General features: G+C 42.2%; 1 protein-coding gene across 8 annotated transcripts in view; it reads left to right on the forward strand.

Moving 5' to 3' along the window:
• The window catches only part of DPF3 (double PHD fingers 3), a 188,160-nt gene that overhangs the window by 69,648 nt on the left and 94,484 nt on the right, over positions 1–24,028 (forward strand). For all 8 annotated transcript variants that reach the window (XR_013182783.1, XR_013182785.1, XR_013182784.1 and 5 more), the window contains exons 2-3: positions 17,609–17,769; positions 22,789–22,896. Coding sequence is in view for 5 of the 8 variants with exons in the window: in XM_077180257.1 (XP_077036372.1) it covers positions 17,609–17,769; positions 22,789–22,896 (269 nt within the window). In the remaining 3 variants the exon portion in view is untranslated. The remainder of the gene's footprint in view (positions 1–17,608; positions 17,770–22,788; positions 22,897–24,028) is intronic.

Consider the following 24,028-nt stretch of genomic DNA (forward strand, 5'->3'; position numbering starts at 1 on the left):
GCTCCAGGGACTGCAACAGATTGCAAACTTTAGGTTTCACAGTCTGTGAAGGCATAAGTTAAACAAAGAGAATTACCTTTGGATTGATTAGTTACTTTAATTTTAGTAGCCTAAACTGTCTCCTTCAGTACACTCTTTTAAAAGTCTTGTCAGTCCTTCTAAAATGTCCTCTGTTGTTACAAAGCTACAGGAAGAATAGTACAAAGTGTCTTGATTCTCCTTTTGCACTGATGTAAGTCAAGAGTACTCTGAAGCACACAGAAAGTGGTTCAGTCATCTTCTACAAGAGCATTTTCTTCATAAGAGAAAAACAGACTGTAGTTAGAGTTGGTTTATTTGAGGGAGACCTTCCTGGTGGAGAAAGAAGTTTCCCTCAACTCAAGTTGCCAGTTTTGGCTAAGATGTGTGCTAATGTCTAACATACTAGTATTATTCTGGTTTTATTATCTAGGCATTTGATAGTGATTTTGTTAATGCTTTCAAAATATGTTGCTTTCTTAGCAACTCCAGCTCCTAGAAGCTGGGGACTACATGAAATTTCCAGTTTTATTGCTGAAATTTCTGTCTCTGCCGACTGTAGAAATATTTGCAACTAAAATAATCTACTAGTTCAGAAACAGGATCCAACTCATGACTTTTTGAATAGTTTGATTTGGAAATATTGTAAATACTTCACTGCTTTGAAAGATGAAAATACGAAAATAACCTGGTTTAGTGGAAGGTGTCCCTGCCCATGTCAGGGCATTGGAACTAGATTATCTTTAAGGTCCCTTCCAACAGAAATCATTTTGTGATTCTGTTAAATGCCAGGTGTGGGTTGCAGCCGGATTACAGGAAGAGAAGTGGGAATATCAGGATAAAAAAGGCTTATTCCCCATAGGTCAGGGGCAAAACTTCTTGAACTTGGACTTAGTCCCTTTCCTGCCTACTTTTGCAGTTAGAGCAGGTGTACCTGAAACTCAAGCTTAAGATGGAACTTATTGGTAAAGATCCAATCAAATACTACATTGTAAAGCTTCCAAATCTGGCCAGATTTGGAGCTTTATCTGACCTGACTTTTCCTATTTCCCTCTACCATGATGGTTCAGCTTTATCATTTGGAATGGGCCTTCCTATAAATTTTTGAAGTTTGATCATCCCTTGTATACATTGTGATATGAAAAGAAGGATGGATAGGAGGAGTCCACAGTCCTAGAGTGCTTTGTCATCTGCTGTCTTCTAGGTCTTCTTTGCTTTTCTCTGTAGCATGGGATGTGGATTACTTCCTGACATGATCTAAGCACATTTGCCTCCCAAACCCCTTGAAATTTTGCATGCCCTAGAGCACTGGTAATGACAGGTTTGTGTTTCTTGGGCAGCTTATAGGACTTGAGGAACCTGTGATTTTTTTTTTTTTTTTTTTTTTTTTTTTACTATAGATCTTAAGTGTTTTCAGAATACTGGGAGTTTGTACACTGTTTTTGTGGACCTTTGCGTGGTAAATGCCTTGTATATTATTTTGTAGAGTTGGCAGAGATGGGGCTCCACTTTTCAGTTTGTAATCTCCAGTCCTTTGTTGTTCAAAGACACACAGTCCCTGCTGTGTGCTGTTCCATTTACTGATCCCTTTTCAGTCTTTTCTTGCCATCTTTCCTTACTTATTCAAATGTGTCAATCCCAATGGTATTGCTGTTTTGTTCAGTGGGAGCCATGATTAAAAGTTTCCCCACTGGACTGATTTGATTTGATACCTGTCTTTTCAACCTTTTTCACAGTCTTTGAACAAATCCCCCAGTACATAGACAAATACCAACACCAATGCTGTGGCCTCATTCTTCTTCCATCTTGTGCAGCTTTTTACCTTAGTAAAATGAGTGTAAATCTAGGAGAAATCAAAATGGAGTTCTCAGTCTATGCAAACTTAAATCGCCACCAAACGTACAATGGCATGGGGCAATTATGTTTCTGAAGTTCAGGCCTTAAACCAAGACTGAAGGTGAACTGTAATTTATCATAATTTACCTGTTGTTACAATATTAAATGCTTTACAAAAGCAAGTTGCATTTTTTTCTGTTTCCACCCTTTAAAATTTTTTTGTAGTGTTCCTCTTTTCAAATGTACTGACAGTTGAAATCACATGGAACAATATTACTGCAGTAGCCATTTGGTCCTTCAGGATATTATATAAACATGTTCTTCAAGTGACTATAGAATATGCAATCCTGAAGGAAGCAGATAATTGCAGAGACAAGCTATATTTTTACTGCTGTTTTTGGAGCACTAACAACTCTCTAAAAAGTAGATATTGCTAGAACTTAGTCCTCTTCTTTCTGCAGAACCAGGTGTTCTGGGATTCTTCTCCAACATTTTATCAAGATTATCTCCTTTAAGTAGGCAGAATTAACAGAAAACAGACATCAAAGAAACCGAAGCACAAGCGTGCAGCATAAAGATTCTGTAAAGTGTATCTGTATTCTGTAAATCTATCAGATTTGGGATATTAAAAACAATCTCAAAACCATGTCATCCTCTAGTAAATTATAGCCATACCAGCTACCACCTCAAAATCCTCTAGGAATTTTTTGCCACAGATACTTTCCAGATGCCGCAGCAGTTTCCAGCTGTTTCTCCACTTTTGCATGCACCAGACAAAACTGAGAAACCTCATTAGCTGATGGGCAAATTTATGAAGGGTAAAGTGGAGTGGGAGGTACTTAGTAGAAACAGACGTAATTTCATCTAAGATGCCACTGGCTGAAGACACAGATGCCAACCGTTTATCAGCTGACTTCAATACTGAAGGTTTGTTTTAGTTTAATGTGCTCTGCACTTGGACTTACCCTATTTCCTTCAGTCTTCTGGCTTGCTAGACCAAAGGAGGAGAGAAAAATGAGGCATGAACTTATCATTCATATAAGTGTATTGTTTTCTTATAATTGAACTTCTCTCTGGCAAGAAGTTGCATGAAAATCAAGTTATGAGATTCCCCCAGCTCTGCATTACTCGCACAACAAGAATGACAAGAGTTGTATCTCAACACATAAAATGTCAAATGAACACCAGGCATCCATTGCATTGAAAACCCATATGTGTGTTCTTATACCTCCTCTTAAGTAAAGTATCAAGATCATTCATGACAGCGTTATACCTAGGAATCCACGTGGCAGTGATTAATTTATAAATATATGCAATCTGTGTATTGGCAATGCTGTAGATGAGTGATAGTCAAACCTGAAAAGTTTGCTTCTTGAATGGGCTGAGAGGGAGCAGCATGATCAGCAGGGTGTGGTACCTGCTGCTGTGCTGTGGTTGATGCTGTGCCATCATTGTTGTGTGTTGGTGTAAGCTGTGAGCAGATGCTTTAGTGCACTGCCAGTGTCACACCAGGACTGGCTCATACAGCTCTGCAATTCTGCTTTCTTCCTGACTGCTGCAGAGAAGACTTGCTTTCCATCTCTCCATCTTTGTGCTTCTTTCTTTGACTACATCACAGTAAAGAATGATCACTACTTCTTTGAAATATTGGCCAAGCCTGCTTGTTTGTTGAGCAGAGAGGCTCTGATTAAGCTACTGATTCCTTCAGAGCTCAGATGTGATGCTTTAAGGAACTCAAGCTGAGCTATGTAATACATTCAATTGTTTTCCCTTTTCTGCAAAAAGTGTTCTGTGTTTCATTGAGTCACGTGGTGCTGTCTCCTAGTTTTTATGCTGAGAAAAATTTAGTGTGTAACTGATGAGTGTATGTTACACAAAATCTCCAAAGAGGATCTCAAGGGTTTTTCTTTCATAACCCTCACTAAAGATGATTAGATTTTTTTTGCGTTCCATGTATGTGGCTTGTGGTTCTCTTTGGGAAGAAGAGCAGACACTTTAGAGAGAAAGGAGACCGTCATCTTGTTGTTCAAGTGATACAGCCAACAGTGCTGCTATCAAATAACAGTTCCCAAGCTAACCACAATAGAAAGCACCCCACACAGGGCAGAGGACATTTACCTGCCTGCTTTTGCTCAGTAGCAACTACACCAAGAGGATTCATCTATGTGTGATAGTCTTTGGAAGAAGACTTCCATGCCCTCCTTACATGTGACCTTTTTGCAGATCCTTTCTTTTAATTCCCTTCTCAACTCCTGCCCATGGAGACACTCTTCCCTTCCCCCTTCCACTGCCTTGGAGCTGTTTTGCTTCTCCTGATGAATGTCAAGTGTTTTGGGCCTGCAGCCTTAATGGGTGGGAGCTAAGGCTTGGATCTACCCCTGAGACACAGCGGAGCCAGCAAAGATGGGTTATTTTAAATTGTGTGGTGACAAGCCTTTTTTTCCCCCCCTCCCTTTTTGTTCCCAGAGGATAGCTGGGGAAGTTTGCTGTGCCAAATAGTTGGAATGTGTTTTTTCTCCTCTTTCTCCCCCTTTAAAACAAAAAGAGAAAACTTTATGCTGTGAATTCTGTTAATTGGGAAACATAAATCCAAACTGTAGTGCAGCATTGCTGGGCCTAGGCACCTATTGAAGTTTAATGAGGGAACAGCAGCTTTCTCTTGCCCTCCTCTCTTATGCTCTCCCTACATCAAACTCTTTCTTGTGGTGCCATCCTGTTCCTATAGGAGTATGGGAATGCCTGAGAGAGTGTGTGCATTTGTCCACAGTTCTCATGGGTCTGAATGCAATATGTGACTCCTTTAAAATAATGCAGCCAGAGTGAGGCATGGACATTATTCCAGGCTGAAGTTAATTGGGTAACCAGTGTAGGAAAAAGAATGAAAGATTCCTCTGGGTTCCTGCCCTAAAGTGGCTGCAAGCCCATTGAGAGAAATCCCCTCTGCAACCGAGATTTAATGGTTTATGTGCCCTGACCATATGTTTCAGACTGATGACAGGGTTCCATGATGAATGTTACACAACTTTTTACTTCTTCTATCAGGCCTGATATTTCCTCTGAACTTGATAATGAAGTATTTCCTTATCACTACTGACTGGCTGAAGGGATATCTCATTAAATCCAAAATAAAAAATAAGAATCATTCTCCTTGTTCTAGCTGTGGTAATGGGAATAAATGGGTTCCCATCAGCTTGTACTGGATGTAATGGAGTCCCTTACACAAAAAGCCAACCTGAGAGGGCCTTGATCAGAGCATGAATGGGAGTATAATTAAACTGAGTGTAATAACATATACTTGAGCAAAGATAGACAAGTTCATCTGAAATGGCTCTGGAGTGAATGCCAAAAGCAAAAGCTTCCCTTTGGCACTGATATTTTAAGAGGAAAAACAATTCACATAGCAGTGGAAAGGTAGCTTGAAAGAGTAACTGGAAGAGAGCTTAATTAAAGGGCCCTGAGAGTCCCAAAATTTATTAAAGCCAATGCTGATTGGGTCTGAGATCTGCTGCAGCAAAAAAATAAAACTTACGCTTGGGTAAAAATGCTTCTTATGGTGGTGCAAGACAATTGTTCATCTTGAGTTCTGGATAATATGTTACCACACAAGGTATTTTAACCTGCTTGTAATATTGTACTGCTTTTGCCTGCTAGCTCATCTATGTTTATGTAACATTAAGCACTGAAACTCTTATTTTTATCAACTTTGCCAAGCAATTTTATCAGCTGATGCAGTGCTGGAAGTCTGGGAAGGGCTGCTTGCTTTTGCTTTGAGAGATGGGATGTAAGGTTAGAGGGGGTGGATGGTGATTTCATGAGCAATGCAGGTCAGGTTACTGTTGGATTCCTCTTGCAAGATAAGTGAGAGCCCTCTGAAAGGTAATTATTGGAAAGCATAAATTCCTGAGATAACCTGTCCAAGAAGAAATACTGACAGGAGCAGAGGCCATGTGTTAAAGGCTAGCCATTACTCCAGGGCAATGGGCAAACCTCTCTCTCTCTCTTTTTCTGTAACCTCTCTGCTCTGACAGTTGACTCCTGCAGTTCTTTTCCTTCAGTTACTTGTCGATCCTTTTCTTGTCCTGTTTGTAGACCAGTGTGATGCTTGTCTCCATTCTTTGCTAATTGGGGTGCAGACAAGTGGAGACTGTATGCAGTTTAGTTCCATGTCCAAACTCTTGTTTAGTCATTGTTTTTACTTGTCATTGTTATTTTTATCAACTGTCACTGCAGTGTTCAGGTAGCTTTTACGGGATATCTGAAAAAAAAAAAAGAAAGAAAGGTTACTTTTATACTTCTTTAACAGATTTTTGTATAGAAGAGCTTTAACGAGCTTTCGGCATGATCTGGTGTCAGCTTTGTCTCTGAACCAAGAAAATTATTGGATGGCAGTTGGGGAAGGAAGTCTTGTAGAGTGCGAAAACAAATTTCAGAGGAAAAGATGGAGCAAAACTGGGAAATAAGAAACGTGACTTCTCTTTCTCTCTGGCTTTGTTATGCAAACTCTCTGTGTCTCATCTGTAATGTAGAGATAATGATATCTACCCAGCTCCTATTTCCACTGGTTGATTGATTAATGACTGTCTCATGATCCCTAGATTACACTTTTGTGACCTGCAGCTTTAACTACTGCAGTGTATTACATACAGAAAGAAAATGGAACCAATGTGTTAGCTCTGGCTAGTTCCAGCTGGGAAAACATGATAAACTGACCTGAACAGCCTTGCCCACGTGTATCTGCTTCTAAGACCTCATTCTAAAAGTGCACTGAAGCATGTGCTATCTGTTCAGCTGCCATCTCTGTTCAGCAAGACATTCAAGTATCTGCCTAACTTTGAGTTGAAGGGGACTTGCATTCTGAATAACGTGCTGTGCTGAACTGGGGCCTGATGCTTGGTCAGGCAGGGTTTCATCACAAGTTCTTGAAGACCTCAGTCAATACACAGGGCCAAAAGTGACTCTGAGGTCTGCCCTAGCATGATGGGGATATGCATTAAACAACTGGAGTCATTCAGACTTGCCAAAAGAGTAAGTTATTTGAGCAGACAAAAGGATCGTTATTTTGCAGTGATAATTGCAGCAAAACAGTATTGGAGGCTTTGCTAATTGTTAAGTGAATTACAAAGCTTTTGCATTTAATTTAACTGTTCTAAAGTAATAACCACCTCAATCTGATACTTGAATTAAGGTGGTGTTGAGAACAGGAAGCAAGGCAGAAGAAAAAGAGGTGCAAGGAAAGTCCATGTGTATGGGAAAGACCATCAGATATTTGAGTTTCTGAAAGCTGGTTGTGGCAAGCACTTTTTCTTGACTTTATTAGAGAGTTCCTCTTGGGTGCTGCATAAATATCTACAGAAACCAGGGCACAGGTGTTTGAAACATCACTCCTCAGAATTATATATTAGTATTTGCAGTGGTGGTTTGCTCTGCTCCCATGGGATATGCTCCAGGTGCAGAAGATCCTGTGCCTAGAACTTTGAGTTAGTTCCAGCGTGCTCTCAATACAGGGCATTCTTTATGCTGAGGGAGCTGTGAGATGATGTGTTGGATGCATGTTTCACCTCTTACAATTTTTATTGTTACTTTTTGAGGGGTAATAATGAAACTTTAGCAGAGGAATGACCGTAATCTACCCTACTTCCATTTGTGCGTAGAGCTGGGGGAAGGAGGTGAGAAAAGGAAATCTAATTCACAGTCATCTTGGGAATTCCCCCATGTAGCATGAGTCAAGTATATCCCTGCTGTACGTCTGCCAAGGCCAGCAGATTTATACAAGTACCAGAATGATTGTTCCTGTGTATTTAGGAGAAATAATAACTCAAAGAAACACAGCTTTAGTTATCTAGGCATGAGATGACTTTATAGAGAACAGAAAATATAATTTCCTCTTTTGATAATTATTGACTAGGTACATAGTAGATTTTAGTGTTTTTTGACATGTGTATTCAGTTTGTCACACATAGATCATGACCAAGGACCTGAAAGTGCTACCCATTCAAGTTTAGTAATTTCAAAGTATTGACTCTAGCTGATTTTTTCCCAAGGCTGACCTCAGAGGCAAAGTAAACTCTAATAATTATGTGATTTTATGTTAGATCTATATAAATCTCTGCTTTGCTAGTTGTGTGATCATTTTCACCTGTGCAAAAAGGATTGTTTCCTGGAGTGGCATTTCCTTTGCAGCAGGAGATACAAGGTTCCTACAAAAGAGACGAGCCAGCAGAAAAATGTGAGTTTACTAACTCTTTCTAGTCAAAGGACAGAAAGTACCTAAAATATTAATGTAATAGCAGTTCAGTGTAGTGGGGAAGCTTGCATGCCATTTAGGAACATTTGTACTACTCTTCTACTTGCATGTTTATTTTAATCTCTTTTAAATTCTGCCACCTGGATTGAATGGCACTGTATATTTGTCTACTAAATAACTGCACGGGGTGCAGGGGAAATCCCAGCCTGCGAACTTCCAAGAGGGCTAACAGAGGTCAATCAGACCAGGACCATGCTGTAGAGCTTGGACAACTGGGACTCTGACATGGCTTAAAGCATGGGGCAAAACTCCCCTGGTCTTTCCTGGCATCTCACTGCCTGTTGAGCTGTGGTGGAGATATGTAGCTTCATGAAAGATGAGATACTTAGAGACACATGAAAAAGAATGCTCTTGTCAGTTTAGCTGATGTCATTTGGGCCAATGATGTAACTCCCACTTGCATTTGCTGTGTCTCTCAAAAGGGCTGTGCTGCTGGCTGAGTGACCTAGCTCCCACCACTGATGGTGTGGCCAGACTTTTTCCCATTGCAAACAAACAGGTGTGCCACTTGAAGGCTAACCCAAGCTGGTTGTACTGCTGGAGATACCTCTGGAGGCAGAAGGGGTTTTGTGAGCTTGCCCTCAGCTCTTCCGGGCAATGTCAGCTGGGTTTGCTCGAACAGATCGAATGGCCTTGCTTGAACTGAGTCAGGGAGCACTCACACAAACATTGCCACTGGCAGGAGGTGTGGGAGCAGTAAGATCTGGGAGACAAGCAGTGAAAAGCAGCAGGGTAGGAGGGGATGGGTGATATTTTTAGCTGGCACAGCTAGAGCTAGGAGAGGATTTCTTTTCATGATCTGAGCATCTTTTTAGTACAGACAGTGCCTGAAGTAATGCACACGATTTATTATTGAGGTAAGTGTAGGGTGTTACCGGTGTTCTGCAGGAGAACTATTAAAGCTACAAAGGAAGTCACGGCAGAGTAATTTGTAGAAGTCTGGTTTGCTGTCTTCCTGGTGCCAGCTTAGGTGATAGATTATGGTTTTTACCAGGAATGCAAAAGATAGGATCACTGTGGGAAATCAGAACCATGGGAGCTGAGTGGATAGACTTTGTCTTGACTACATCTCACCTGTAAGACCATTGTTGCACTAAGCCAAACAGAATTCTGGTGACCCCAGGCCCCAGCAGCTTAAGTTGCTTTTCTAAAAATATATATAAAGAAATCCCTTAGATGTTGTCATGTCAAATCTAATGCTGTTGCTGAAGTTTTCACTAGTTCATTCCCTTAGTAATTGGAGAGAATTTTTGACCTTTTAGGGGAGGTTAGGACCAAGCTGAATTCTGAGTGCTGTCTTCAGACACAAAAGAGGTCTAGGTTATTACCTTTCACACCTGTTGTTCATTTAATTGGATGATGCTGCATCTCTTTAAAACAGAAACTCTGGCCTGAGAAAGAATAGATGCTCTGAGATATCCCCAAGGAGTCTGCCTCTGAGATTAACCTAATTGGTCACTGTGCTGAGTCTAATAGAGATTGTATGCAATGTCTGTCTCTGGAAACAACTTAGGTAGCCTGATGTATGACATGGACATTGCTGCTGACGCCTCTTCATGGAAATGAAAGTAAAGTAAGAGAAGATGTGGACAAATTACCACATGCAATGTAGTATAATTCTTCACAGTCCAGTATATTTGAATGGGGCTGGTAACTTAATCTTCTGAAATACCTAATTTCATAAGTACACATCAGCTTGCACCATACACAGATACCGCTTGTATCCAGCCAACAACTCTGCATGTTAACAGGTGAGTGAGATGGGCAGAATGATCCCACTACTTTGGCTTCAAGAACTGGGAATGCGGCTGCAGGCCCTGAGCAGGGCCATGCACAGCTGCAGAAAAAGGAGCACATCTTGTTCTAATCCTTATTCCTGCACAAAGAGGGCTGCAGCTCTTTACCCTGAAAGCCAGATTTTTGTCAGCAAGATACCATCATGTACCACACTCTTCTTGGCAGTATTAACTTGTGCTGCTGTTTCTTTTCTTTAAATGGAAATGCCAGCAGAGCTCTCATACTTTTACAATACATGTGAGGATGGGGCTAATCAGATCAATTTTCCTCAAATTGTAAGTTAAGCCTACCTTTTGTCATTTTTCTTCAAAGACAGACTTTTTGCATGAGATGATACCTGTAGTTTCACAGTGGATTAAATTACAGCCTAAGCCTGTTTCCAGAGCAGTGAATGTAGCTCACTCTATGAGGCTGCACTCTCTGTTACCAATCAGCATCACACCGTGATTCGAGCAGTGAGTACCCTGTTGATTCTGGCCACAAGTGGCCAGCAGGGATTTCCAACCCATCAGGGGAGGTCTTCTAGTAAATACATGCAAAAGGGGGATTTCTTTGCTCTTCTACATAGACTGCTAATGCTGAGTGCTTGGAGGAGGGTGCTAAAAAACCTCACATTGCTTTTACACTGATTTGGATTCAACCTAGACTTATAGCTCAGGGCATCTTCTTGATTGCTGTAATGTCTGCTCTGTGCCAGTGCTGACTCAGGATCCTGTCATCAACTCTCTGATGGCTCCTAATCCCTTGAACCACATACAGTCTCTGCACCTGCCACAGAGCAGTGAACAAGTGCTAGAAGCTTGTCTATTTTGACCTGTCTGCATGAGTTCTTCCAATAAAAGGCGTTAACTCTCCTGGAAAGTCTTTTGTTTACCCTTGGATCATTGCTGCTCCAGCAACACTGTCTGCTTTGTATACTGTTTAGTGGTCTGATTTGTGTAGTCTACCTACTACCAAAAGAGTCCTGCTAGCCCTTGTTTCTCTGACATGGCTTCCCAGCCTGGGGAAAGTTATGCAGTCTTCATGTTGTTTATCAGGTGAAATTATGTATAGAAATGAAATAGCTGTCTCAATGACTCTGGCTCTTGGAGACTGAAGATCTGTGTTTAGAAAGCTGCCAAGTTTGTGTTAAAAAACCGAGAGCCCAGAAAGTTTGAGTCATTCTGTAGCACATCTGGAAATCCTGTATTGCCTTTGCTCACATTCACACCCCTTACATCATTAGAAAATGTTGTGCAGGGACAGATGCAATGGACCACTATGAGAAAACTGAATCTGCACATTCCTGCACTTTCTGGCTTGCCATCAGATTTTGTGGTTGGATTTTGAGCAGTCTGTTATGCTTCACCTAACACCAGGAAAACCATTTGCTATTCCTCTTGAATCTTTACGTCCTACTTTGATGCAGTTGCAAAGGGTGCATGCTTCTAGCAATTAAGCACTGCCTATAAACTAGAAATTCCAGAGAGTGCAGCCAAAGGAGGGGCCTAGCCAGCCCTTTGTTGTTTAATGCTCAATAGTTGTCTAACACTCTTGAATATGTCATATTTTCTTTTGCTTGGATCTTTTGATGAATGTTATGTTAGCATCTTGCAACGTAATGTGGGCATGAGCAAAGCAGAATGCTTTATCTCTTCTGGGAAGATGCTCTGGAGCTGAAGGTCTGCTGTCTGAAGATGCTACAGGAGCCTGGTGGGGGTGGACTCTGCTAAGCACAGGTTTCCAGCTGCAACTGGGTATAGCAAGGAGAAGCAGATGTTCAAGCAGCTTCAACTTGCTCTTCATGAAAATCAGTGGTGGTTCAGAGTTTGTGAGGAAAAGACATGAGGTCGGGCAGGGGACTGTGGGCTTCTTTGGCTTGCTTTGTGGCAGGGGAGGTACCACAGTTTTGTAACTAACTCTGTCTTTGTTGCTTATCTAGCCTGAGGTAGAGAGTCAGAGTAGGCCAGTCCAGATGGGAGAAACACACATGAGCATGACCAGGCTTCAGCTTGAGAAGAGAATTTTGCTGACTGGAGAGAGAGAGAAAGGCCCTTTTGGTGATTGTGTCTGTAAGATTGTCCACATTAACAATGTTAGTGCATAGTTTGTAACGCTTCCCACTTCCAATCAGCCTCATTCTGACCTCCTCTGACTTCACCTCTGCCAGCTATGCTGCCCTTGCTTTCAACACTGTGAGGTATGGGAGAGTGCTGTCGGCATGAGAGGGAAAAAGATACATAAACTGCATGTCATCAATGTCATGGCTGGCATTGCTGCCTAGATACTTCATCATATTCCCTGAAGGTTTTGCACAGATATTAAACAGAAGTGGCTAAAGAATTGAGCCCTGAGGCATTCTTTGTGTCACAGGTCATAGAGAGAAGGAGCAGCTGCCTGTCAGGGGCCTTGTGGGACCTGCTGGAAAGGAATAGTATAGCCAGCTCAGTGCAGCTCTCTCAACACTTGCCAAGACACGTAGCTGTCCAAGATGGTGTCCAGTGTTGCAGGCAACTGATAACTCAGGTGATGCCTGCATGATTTCTTAGTCTCTGTTCAACTTTGTGAGAAGGCCTAAGACCTCACTGGTGTTTTATTTCCAGACTCATTCATGAGTGTCTCCGAAAGGAGAGTAAAAAGTATCTTCTGAAGCTGCATTGCACCACTTCTCTCATACCACTTCTCAGATCTCACCCAGTTTGAAACTGGATGGCAGTGCTGCTGAAAAACAAGTTCTGATTTAAAAGGCCTTTTTTGGTTGACCTTGCTGTACCTCACAGTATCAAATGATCTAAAATGTAAGACTAGAGGCTAAATGTATAGTAAACAAAAAGTCCATGGTCTTAAGGAAAGCAAGGCCCACATTTTTGATCATGGCTGAGGACCACTGCAAACTGTAGAAGAAAAAGTCTGTTGCTTTCTGTTGCATGACTAGTCATTTCTTCCTGTGCTATCAGGTTTTTACTTGCCTAGTCGTGTAGTGAGCATGGCTTTAGAGGGAAATGACTAGAAATGAGGCCTGGCTTCAAGAACTGGAGACAATCTGGATTCATACTCAGAGGTGTCTGGAAGAAATTTAGGAACTGCACTTGAGGGAGGACTGGTTCTTTGTTATACAAGTTTTTCCAGGGTGATGTGGACCTGTAATCATTGTTGAGCATGGCTAGTTATAGGTGTTCAGCGAGTGCTCACCTTCTCTGGGTACTAACCTCAATTGTGTTAGGCACTGCAGGAGGGGCACTCTGGATTCTGCCTATTTTGTAGCTGTTTTAAAAGGTGTAAGTGCACTCAAAAATATGTGACTTTGCAGGATGGACTGCAAAGTAGTGGTGGAGAGCTGCTCTGCTGCTTTCAGGGCCCATCAGGACCCTTTGTCAGCACAGAAACATCTTGAACATCTGGAGTGAAGTCAGGCTCCTGGTCCTTGTTGCAAATTTATGGGCTTATAAGACAGGCAAGTTCTTGGGTTTCTTTTTTTTTTTTTTCCCCTTATTGAAGGCATGCCTAGACAGCAGAGTCATGGCACTAGGTACTATACAGAGAAGTGGTAAGTTGGAGTCTGCTCAGAAACCTTATGGTCTAGTTAGAGCTAGCAGGCAAAGATTGAGGGAAGGGAAGAATTGTTCTTCCCTGGCTTTGTTATTAGCTGACCTGATTCCATGATAGAAAACCTCAGTTTCTTAACACTTAAAAGAAAAGTGACCTCAAGGATGTCCCAAACTCTGATCTTCTGTGCTGGTGCTTGCTGTCATGGCAGTGACCACCTGCAAGGTTGCACAGAATTGCACCAGGCTCTCATGGCAGTCCCAGCACCCACAGGGCTGCTGGTGCTTTCAGAGTGCTCACCTCCCCATTCACACTGAGCTTCCACTGTTCCCAGCCTGCTCTTTAGTTTCAGTCTCACTTTTTTCACCAATAAAGAGCCCCTAACCACACTAAACATTTACCCCTCCTATGCAGCTTTGCAGGACTATGCAATAGCATAGGTTGTTCTTTTCCAAGTGCAGGAGCTTTTATCAGTCAGCCAGAACTGGGTTATTTTAGTATTCATGGTATGCAAGTGCAAAGCCTGTGTGTGTGCCAGCAGTGTCACTGGCATGCCTGTCCCAAACATCTGGGGTTTCATCTGGGGCTCTCTACTGAAGGGCGTGTGTTTTTCACAGCGTGCTGACAACTCTTTCTGTATTTCCAGTTGTGCTGCCTTCAGTATGATTTGCCTTCCTTGTCCAGCAGTTGTTCATGTCTGCTCCTTGCTTTTTCCCAGCATCTTTAAAATCTGCACATATGCTGATGATTTTGTGTCATTAATATCAATCTAGACAAGTCTGTGTGACCTTTAACTCCCCTGTCCAAAGGGAAGAATTGACCCTTGCAGTCAGTCACTGCACAGCACTGACTCATACATACTTTTCATAAAAATAATGAGGAAATTCCCCATAGTTTTTACAGATACTTTTTCAGGAGTTGAAGTGGAAGTCTTCCATAGCAACACAGTTTGGGAAAACTATGAAGCATGTAACAGATAATTAATCTTTTTTTCTGACATATGATACATTTTATAATATTAAATTTTTTTTCTTCTTCTTGTATCTCACTTGCTCAAACTCAACAGATCTGTTTGAGTTTCATTGGAGCTCATGTGCTTTCCAGTCTTATTCCCACCCTTGTCTGTTCTCCAGCTCCATTGTAAACCTCCTGGGAGGGGGCTGGGATTTGTCCCACCTCCCTGACTCTGCAATGAGGAACACAATGGGACCGTGCTTCCCCTTTTTTGCCCTGATTTTAGTACACTTTCTGTTTTTTCCTGCATAAGATAAAACATGCTGTGTTTAGGTATGTAGCACACAAAAAAGGAAAAAATATCTCTCAGTTTGAAGTTCTTTAAAAAAAACCTTAACTAATGGTAAAACAAAACAACTAGGCACCCAAAAGTAATATCAGGGGAGCTGTTTACCACTGACATATGACTGTCGTGGGGAAATACCATTTCTTTACTTTCCTATATTTGATTATTTGTCACTTAAAAAAATAATTCCATTTATAATTAAGGCCAGGGTAATTCCTCAAGGTCTCAGTATCTGAATAGCTTTCCAGTGAATACTTAGAGAACTGCATTTTTTGATCGTGCTTGCAGTAGTGGAGCCAAGGCAAGCTTTCTTAAAATATGGAGATGACTGAATACTTCTAAATTGTTATTTTTCTTTAAGGCAAAAAAAAATGCATATTTAAAAATCTTTCAAAGTAAATGTAATGAAACAGCTAGACTGCAAGATTTTGTCAAGAGTTAATTTGACCCATTAGCTTGGTTGCTTCTCTGCCATTAGAATCTCAAATGCCCTTTTATCCCACTTAGAAAAATCTGAAATTTACTTGATAGTATGATTTAAAGCAAAATATTTTACATTTGAAGACTTATAGTTATTTTCAGTCTTAGAGCAAGATGGAAACTGAGGCAATCTCCAGTCAGATCCTATATATCCCATACCCTAATGCTGAGATGTATTGTTTTTGTCAATATGGATGCTTTGTGGTGTACATATTCTAATGACTGAAGTGATTTTTGGCATAAGGAAGACTTATGCAGTGGTGGCAGTTTTTTGTCACATAGCTATGCCTATTTATTTCCAGTAAACTCCTTAGGGTTAGAGAGCATCTCTGGTTTAATATAGAAGGAATCTGACATAGCTCTGAGGAAGCTCAAGTGTTTGTGGAAAGAGCTGTTAATCTTTGATCAACTGGGGTCTCCTTGTTACTGACTTTGATTACACAAGTGTACAACTTTAATTACAGCTTTTAATAAGATTTCATTTCTTCCTAGTCACATTCTTTGTATAGTAGAGCAGCTTATCTTTTCTTTCTCCCCTGCTCCCCTTCCCTTCCCCCCTGCCTTTTTATGGAAAAGGGCGTTTGAGGTCATTGCAGGGGATTCAGTGTCTGGAGGGATCCTGCTGTACAGGCTCTGCCCATGCTGTACCCTCCACTTGCTTGCACAGCCCAGAGAGCTCTCTCCTTCAGCTGCCCTCCACATATCCCTGTGCTGGCAGCCGCCCAGGAGCTGGTGGTCAGCAGGGGGAGGACAGGTCTGTGAGGCACAATGTTCACACAGGTGTTCACTGCTGCACAAAACCTCTAAAAACCCCTTAGGAAGTCTCTGTAGGCAAAGGATATTCTGACCTCCCCATCATTTGATAACCTGAGACTTGGGTAAATTGAGTTCTGATCATCAGAATTGAGAAGGGAGAACTTGAGGTGCCTCCCTTGGTATTTGCTGTATTTTTGTTCTTCCCTAAGCCTTATGGCCCCTGCCAGTGATAGGATATTGGTCCAGTATGGCCAAGATGAGAAGAGTCTGACTTCCATGTAAATCATAAGGTACAACTGAGGAGTCACTTAAAAGATGTGAGTCACAAAAAGATACAGATGGCAAAACAGAGCAATTTGCTCTGATTTGACATTCAGAGGTGTGCAAAATTTTAAAATGCCAGTTGTGCCTACGGAAGAGGATAGTGGGGAAAACAACTAATAGAACAGCAAATCTCTGTGCAATATCTCTGTGCATGCATCCCTTTGGTTCACTTGCTGTATGTGCTATACTCTTTTTGCACACTAATGAATATCAGAGTCAGAGCAAGTTATGCCATCTATCACTCTGCTCCTGTTTTCTAATGAACTTACCCATAACAGGTATCTTTCCTAGCTATTCGTGTCACGAGTGAATTTCACCTTGACAATAGATCAAAAATGAGGTTCAGCAGTGTGGCCCACCTACTTTGCAATGCTCCAGCATGACAGCTGCTTTGTGTCCTCAGGGTAGCTTTACTTTGATGCTTTTCCCTGTTTAGAAAAATTTGGAGGGAGGATTTTGGTAATCTCCAGCAGGCAGAGTTTTTAAACCTATCTCAGGGGAGGATGAAGATTCTACAGAATTTTTGAACAAACAGTTATTTATGAAGCTAGTGACATTGTCTTTAGAACTGTTATTGCCACTGGGCTCCAGAGAAAAGCAGCATTTGCCATGCTGGATCTGACTGGTCGCTGCTGTAGCCTGCTGCTCCTGGCACCTCAGGCTTCACTGTGGAAAACTCTGGAAGGCTTATGACAAAGCATCTAGTCTGACCATTGCAGATATGGCTCTAGTTATTCAGGGGTGTGTTTTCATGCCTCAGCAGCACACAATAAGAGAACCATGGTCCTTGCTCTTATGGGCTCTTTGGCACCAGAAATGCCGGAGCAAAGTTCTTCTAAACTTGGCTGGCTTTCTGGTTGCCTAAAACATACTGCAGCAGTTGCTGTAACATGGGTTTGAAATGACTGGTTTGCTGAATTGGCTGGACAAACTACAGGGGAAGGGAAACAATCAAATGAGTTCACTGTGGTGTACATGGGCCTGACCCTGGGTCATGGGGCAGTGTGATTGCATCATTTGCTCATTCAGTAGCCACGCTGCTACTGAAAAGATCTGTGTCTGGTTCCTGACAGCCTGATCTTTTGATGAATTCGACATCACTTTCTGCATGATCTGCTTCATCAGTGTCTCGTGTCACCAACATTTGCATCTGTCCAGGCAAAATTCTTCTGTTTGTCCATTTTCAAACCAACCTCACGTCCCCTTTTCCTACTCTTGTTGGAGGGGGCAGCTCAATCGTTCTCACTGTGCCCTGTCTCTCTTGGCAGCCTTGGGGACCAGTTCTACAAAGAAGCGATTGAGCACTGTCGCAGCTACAACTCTCGGCTCTGTGCCGAGCGCAGCGTCCGCCTCCCCTTCCTGGATTCACAGACTGGGGTGGCTCAGAACAACTGCTACATCTGGATGGAGAAGAGGCACAGGGGACCAGGTTGGTAGTGCTGTGTCTCTGTATGCACGTGCATGTACGGAGGGCTGGCCACTGAGCCCTCTTGGGGTTTAATTAATAGGAGCTCAAACCTGCTACAGGCCACACAGAAGAGAAACTGCCTAAACCTCTGTGCCTGCAGGGGATTTCCTTTGGTAACTGCAGAGAGCTCATGCTAATTACTCTCTCTATGCAAAGAGGTGCCTGACACGGTAGTTTCTAAGGCTGCATCATTGTAGCTCTTTTCATGCTATCAATCCCAGTCTGTAGCAGAAGACTCAATGCTCTGCTCTAAGAAAGACTGGAATTACCTCCAAGATGGAGGTGGGAGTTTTTTAGATGAATACTGAAAATAAGGAACTATATTAGGAAGGATATAAAACTGAAGTAAAATATAGGAGAGTCCATTAATTGAATGAATGTTGTTCTAATGGTTAGAAATATACCTATACATCCTGGTTCTGCTTTGGATAGGTTAACTTGGATATCAGTTCTGGGGCTGTGGTTCCCTTGGGTACAGAAAGAAGTTGGTACATTTCCTTAAGGAGCTTTGGCTAATGCCTGTTCCACAGCTCAGGGAAGCTCAAGGGAAAAGAGCACTGTTATTTTTGTAGACTTCGGTCAGTTGTTACTTTGTTAGACTAAATCCATCTGAAATCCCTTTTTGAAAGGCAAAGGACAGTCACCAGTCACCAAAGACTGAGATGTTGCTCAGACAGAAGTCCTTCTGAACCCCAAGGGGAATTTGGCTATGTTGTAGCTCAGTACCTGACCAATAATTAGCTCAGGGAAAGGATTTTTAACAGCACCAAAGTGTATTTCTAACTTCATTTTTTTCCCCTTCTTTAGTGCAGCCCAGAGAATCCAGGCAGGAAGGGACCTGGGGTGCATGGGCACTGGAAGTATGACATGCACACATGTGCATAAATATGTGCCAGTTCTCTAAACAATATTTACACCCTCCCACCTTCACCCTCCACCCCCTCAAATTCTAGATCTGAAATTATGGGAAGGTGAAGCCTGCTCTAATCTCCTCCACTGTCTGTTTACAGGAGATGAAGTGAGAGGAACACGCAGGATATTCCTTTATGCTCCTGGGGCTAAGAAAACAATTGCTGCTTCTCAAAAGTGCCTAGCTGAGTCTTAGCTGAAACTTTCCTTCTCCCCTTTCTAGGATACACTAAAGGAAGGATCTTTGTGGTCCTCCTATTACTAAAATATGAAAAGCAGATTTTGTGTTGTCTTGCAGTTCTACCAGAAAACTGTTTATATAATAAAATGCAGCCACTTCTGGTGCAGGAGACAACAGATCTTTTTACAGTGTTAAAAATATCCAAAGAATATTTCAGCTACAAAAACTGCTGGGGTAATTCAGGATGGCTGAACGTGGTTCGCAAGATGGGAGTTTTCTAAGCTTCTGGACTGACCCTTCTTTGGTAGGATTGCTTCATAACCACAGTCAAGTGTTTTGTTTCAGCTGAAAATTCTCTAATCCTAATTGATTATGCTTTGCATAAACTTCCCTTTCCCCTTTCCCACAGTCAGAAGATATATATATATATATACACACACACACACACACACAGGGGTATACATCCACTGTGTTCATGAGTAATGTTTTGTCAACAGCATCTTCCACAGAGACAGACACAGAAAGTCTTGTGTGGGTCTCATTGGCATTTGTACATGTGCAGAAGGAATCATCATAACTGTGTTACAGCATCACGCCAGGAACTAAGATGTCTTAATTCTTTGCCTTTCTCAGCCACAAGCTTTGTGGACTACTTTGAGCAAATTCATTCTGCAAATCTTTCCTTCCTCGCTTCTGATAGTGAACTGTTTGGCAGCTGCCCCTGCAGAAGGGGATAGGTGACATTTCTCCTGCAGGTCTGCACTGGATACTAATGGTGGAACATTCTTCACAAAGAGTATCAAGTGAAAGAAGCCTCCTGCATCTGCATGGGCCACCAAATCTGATGACTTTGTTTTGAATTAGAATAATCAGTGTGAAATGAACCAGCCCTCCTCCCCCATATTTGCTTTTCTCATTCTTGATTTTTATTAGCCCATTTAGTGCTCCCGAGTGTCTTTCTGTAATCTATTTCTTGTAGTATTATGGTGAGTCAAGGGATCCCTCTACAGTTTTAGCATGCCTGGTTTTGGCCTGTACACAATGTGCTTGTGCCCATACTAAAGGACTCTGAAAATTCTCTGCCAGCCCTCCCAGTATCTGTCTTATGTGCTGTGCTCACTACCATTTACTATCCCTAACCTGAAAAACAAGATAAAGGCAAATGGCAAAGCTCCAGGACCTCTTTTCACTTACACAGACTTGAAAAACAGCGAAGACTCAGGAACTCAGCATATTAACCTGAGTTCTTGCTGTTCTCTTTGTTAAAGGAGTCAGAAATCTGCATCTCATGATAAACAGTTCAGGGTTAATTTCACACAATACTGCACATAACTCCCTCCTTTTCCCCTCCTCCTCTGGCCTTTTACACAAGCTTTGAGTTATTACTCTCCTACACTAATGAGATAAACAACATAACTCACTGCAGGTTCTGCTATTTCCTCTGTAAGCAAATGGTTGGAACCTTCTCTGGCTGCCCTATAAGGTACCAGAGAGAGAGACAACCCACAGAGGGCTGAAGATGGTGATATGCATTATTTCCATCTTCTGCAGGGTTGCCTGTAAAAGAGCTACATTCAGAGCATTCAGAACTGACCCTTTCTTTGTTGCCTCTCCTTTGTGTACCATCTCCAATTCATGTGAGCCAGCACAGAGACAGATGAGGAACAGGGCAGAGAAATGAAGGTAGCATTGGTGGGTTGAATGAAGTGAAAGTTTGGTAAGTGTTTTAAGTTCAGTGGATGGCAGTATATTAATGAACAGGCATGCTTTGAGTAGCAACAGAGAGCTTACCTGAAGGGTTGCAGAGGTGGATGTTGGATCATCTCTTTCTAATTGATCTACCTGCCACTCTCTAAGGAAGAGGCTCTCTCAATTCTCCTTTCAAGTTTCTAATTGGGCTTTCAGCATGTGTAGTTGGCTTTTGCTGTCCTGGCTGAATCCAGAACTGCTCTTTTTTATAGGAGTGCTCAAACTAGTAGATATTCTCCCCAGACTAGTAGATCTTTGCTCCCCTCTGTCTGGGACAAAAGCTGGTAATTATTCCTTCACATGGCTCCTCTGTGGAGGCCAGTGCAATGGAGGGCTGATTTTCTGTCCTATTGCTTTGATGTGGTAATTGCCATTTCAGTGTTGTCTTCAAGTCCTTGCACAGAACCTGCTGAGAAAGGGTGGGGCTTCTTGCCCCCACCTCTTTAATTACTCACATCAGAGCCAGGTACAATCCACCTTGTCATTATAGCAATTGTTTGCAGTGGTTAATGTTTGCAAAGTGGCATGAAGAAGGGTGTCCAAACACTGTATAAGTGCTAGTTATTCCCATTTTTATTTGCAAACCAGTCCTGGGCAACCTGTTCTGAAATGTGTTCTTCTGTGGACATTTCAGATGTGCACAATGCCCAGCCTTCTGGGCATCAGTGAAAGAAGGGCATGAAAAGTCCAAGTCAAATAACATTCTGTGCCCTGAAACAGCCAGAATCTCTGCAGGTACTCATCACTTGGCCATACTCAGGCAGTATGCTGTAGATGCTCCAAGGCCTTGGCAGTCGGTGGAAGGTGCTGGGGTCTGAACTGACATTCCCAACAGCTGAAATATTTAAAACCAGGAAATTAGGTCTCACCTGCAGAATTCAATGAGCACATTCCTTCAAGGTGAATTGTGTTATTGTGTCTTCCTCCCAACCCCCAAGTAAGAGAAGTAAGAGGATAATTGTTTTTTTTTTTAATCCTCATTTGGTCTGGTGAGTTGCTTTTGTTCCCAAGCTGGTATTCTCTCCTGGCTGCTTCAGAAGAGAGGAGAGAACTCTTGGGCCATCCTCCTGTCCTTGAGCTGTTCTGCTTTACTGGCACCCCCTTGATGCTGTCCAGCTGTTCACTGTCAGTACAATTTCAGATATAGCAACACCACTCCTGTTCTCTCTCTTATGTGGTCTTGCCTGATTTTTGAGGACAATGAGTCTGGAATTGAAGTCATGCTTTGTAGCCCCTTCAAGACAACAGGAACAGCAGAAGGGCAGAGGAGCCAAACCAGAACTGGTTGACAGAGAGGGCAGGAAAAGCAGAGGAGAGAATTAAATTCCTCTAACTTTTCTTGCTGGGTATTTCTGTGTGTCATGACTATCTGGGGCAGCTGAGGATACTTAGAAGCACTTGTCAGTGTGCTTCTGTGCCCTTAGCAGTGATGCATTCAGAAAGCCCTGCTGTGTCCTGAATGCAGGAGAGAAACGTACAGCTTGAATATTGGCTGAAGGGTCTGTCAGGAGAGCCAGGGCAGCTCAAAAGCCAGTGATGCCAAATGTGATTTAAGGGAATATGCGGTGATATAAACATTATTGGTGTATCTCCTCCCTCATTCAGAATATTGGCATGAGGAAGTAAGAGTCAAAATGAAGAATTAGTGTTCAAACAGAAGTCCAGAATGTAAACAAAAATACAGAGTCAGACCTCTTGGGTCTTAGTTTGCTCCCATTTGGAAGACACAAATTTCCTGACCTGCTCTGTGCATCAGGGCCTCAAGATTTGCATGTCAGAACTTCATCTCTTCTCTCTCAAGGGGCTTTCTCTGCCTGTGGAGGAGGCATCACCCTTGTGACCCAGGAGAGTCTGAAATTCTATTTACCCTGAAGAAATCACAAATTATTTATGTGCAGCTCTGATTTCAGTGAGCTGAGTGAAGTGTCTAAGTGAGACCTAGATTCTCTGTAGGCCTGATCCCAAGAGGTGCTGAAGAGCCTCAGGAGCACTGGATGCCTTGAGTGTGTAGCTCTGCCTCATGATTTGCAGGTTGAATCCTCCAACAAGGAGATGCTGGAAGGGCAAGAACAAAGATGCTAGAGATGGTGCTTGTGGTTTACAAACTGAAATGTGATTAATTTTTTGCCTTTAATCTTCAGGCCTGGCCCCAGGTCAGCTGTACACATACCCAGCACGTTGCTGGCGCAAAAAGAGGCGTTTGCATCCCCCTGAGGATTCCAGGCTGAAGCTGCTGGAAATTAAACCTGGTAAGTATTTGTTTGCCTGCCTCTCCCGAGCTGCAGAGCAGCTGGCATACATGCAAACCTGGCATTTAGAACTTGCACTTTATCTTTGCTGCTTTCCAACCATTTCTCATTGCATCTGTTGCATCTTACTTGATTTGCTGTAACCATAACCACCAAACACTCTGCATACAACTCATCCCTTACAAAAAGGTGAACAAATTGTATTGAATGCTAGGGGAGCTGAATTTATCTTCTGTAGGGTTGAATCCTGGCTTCTATTAGAAAATTAACAAGGATGTAAAGAATCAATGTATTACTAACTTTTCCTCAGTAACTTACTAGTGCAAAGTCTCACTGATTTCTGCTGCCTAATCTTTGTGAAAGAGACCACTGTGTGTGTGAAACAGTAAGTATAAGATAAGATTTTTCTTGGTGGGGCTGGTGACAAGGGCTATGACCAGATTATGAACAACAAATAATAAAAAATAGGCAGCATATGCCACATTTGTGTATTTCTGTCTGACTTTATGTGTACCTTTGTGTATTCTTTCATTCTTCTTGTCCTTGCTACTCTTCCACAATTAAACTATGTGAAGTGATGAGTCTGGATGCTGAATGAGTGACTGTAAAGCAGATGTGGAGGAGCTGCAGCTGTGTCAGGTAGAGCATAGTGTTGTGCATTCTTCCTTGCAGTTTGTAATAAAAGCTTGCTGTCTCTGGGGTCAGCTATTATGAGGAAGAGGGAACACATACACTCACAGCTGTATGTGGTTTTTAAGAGGTGAGACACTGTCAGTATAAAAAGTACAGGAGAAAACCCCCAAATGTAAATTAGAATATTTAAAAAACCTGTTTGACAGAAGGTGCCTGGGAACTGAGCTACACTCAGCAGTACTCATGACTTTGCTTCTATGCAGTAGTTGGTGGAGAGAGAGGAAAGGGCAACAGAGACAAGTTCAAAACCCATTAAAATCAGAGGCAAAATTCCTGTTGATTCTGGTGGAAACAGTTTTTCAAAACTCCCTACCTTCAGTATAGGAGACATCAATGGACAGTTGGAAAAGAGGAAGAAATTCCTATAACCAATCAGTTGGGGTTCAAATCAAGGGCAAAATCTCAGCCAGAAAATAGAACCAGACCTCACAGCAGAGCT

This window comes from Agelaius phoeniceus, chromosome 6, assembly GCF_051311805.1.
Source record: "Agelaius phoeniceus isolate bAgePho1 chromosome 6, bAgePho1.hap1, whole genome shotgun sequence".
NCBI classification, from domain to species: domain Eukaryota; kingdom Metazoa; phylum Chordata; class Aves; order Passeriformes; family Icteridae; genus Agelaius; species Agelaius phoeniceus.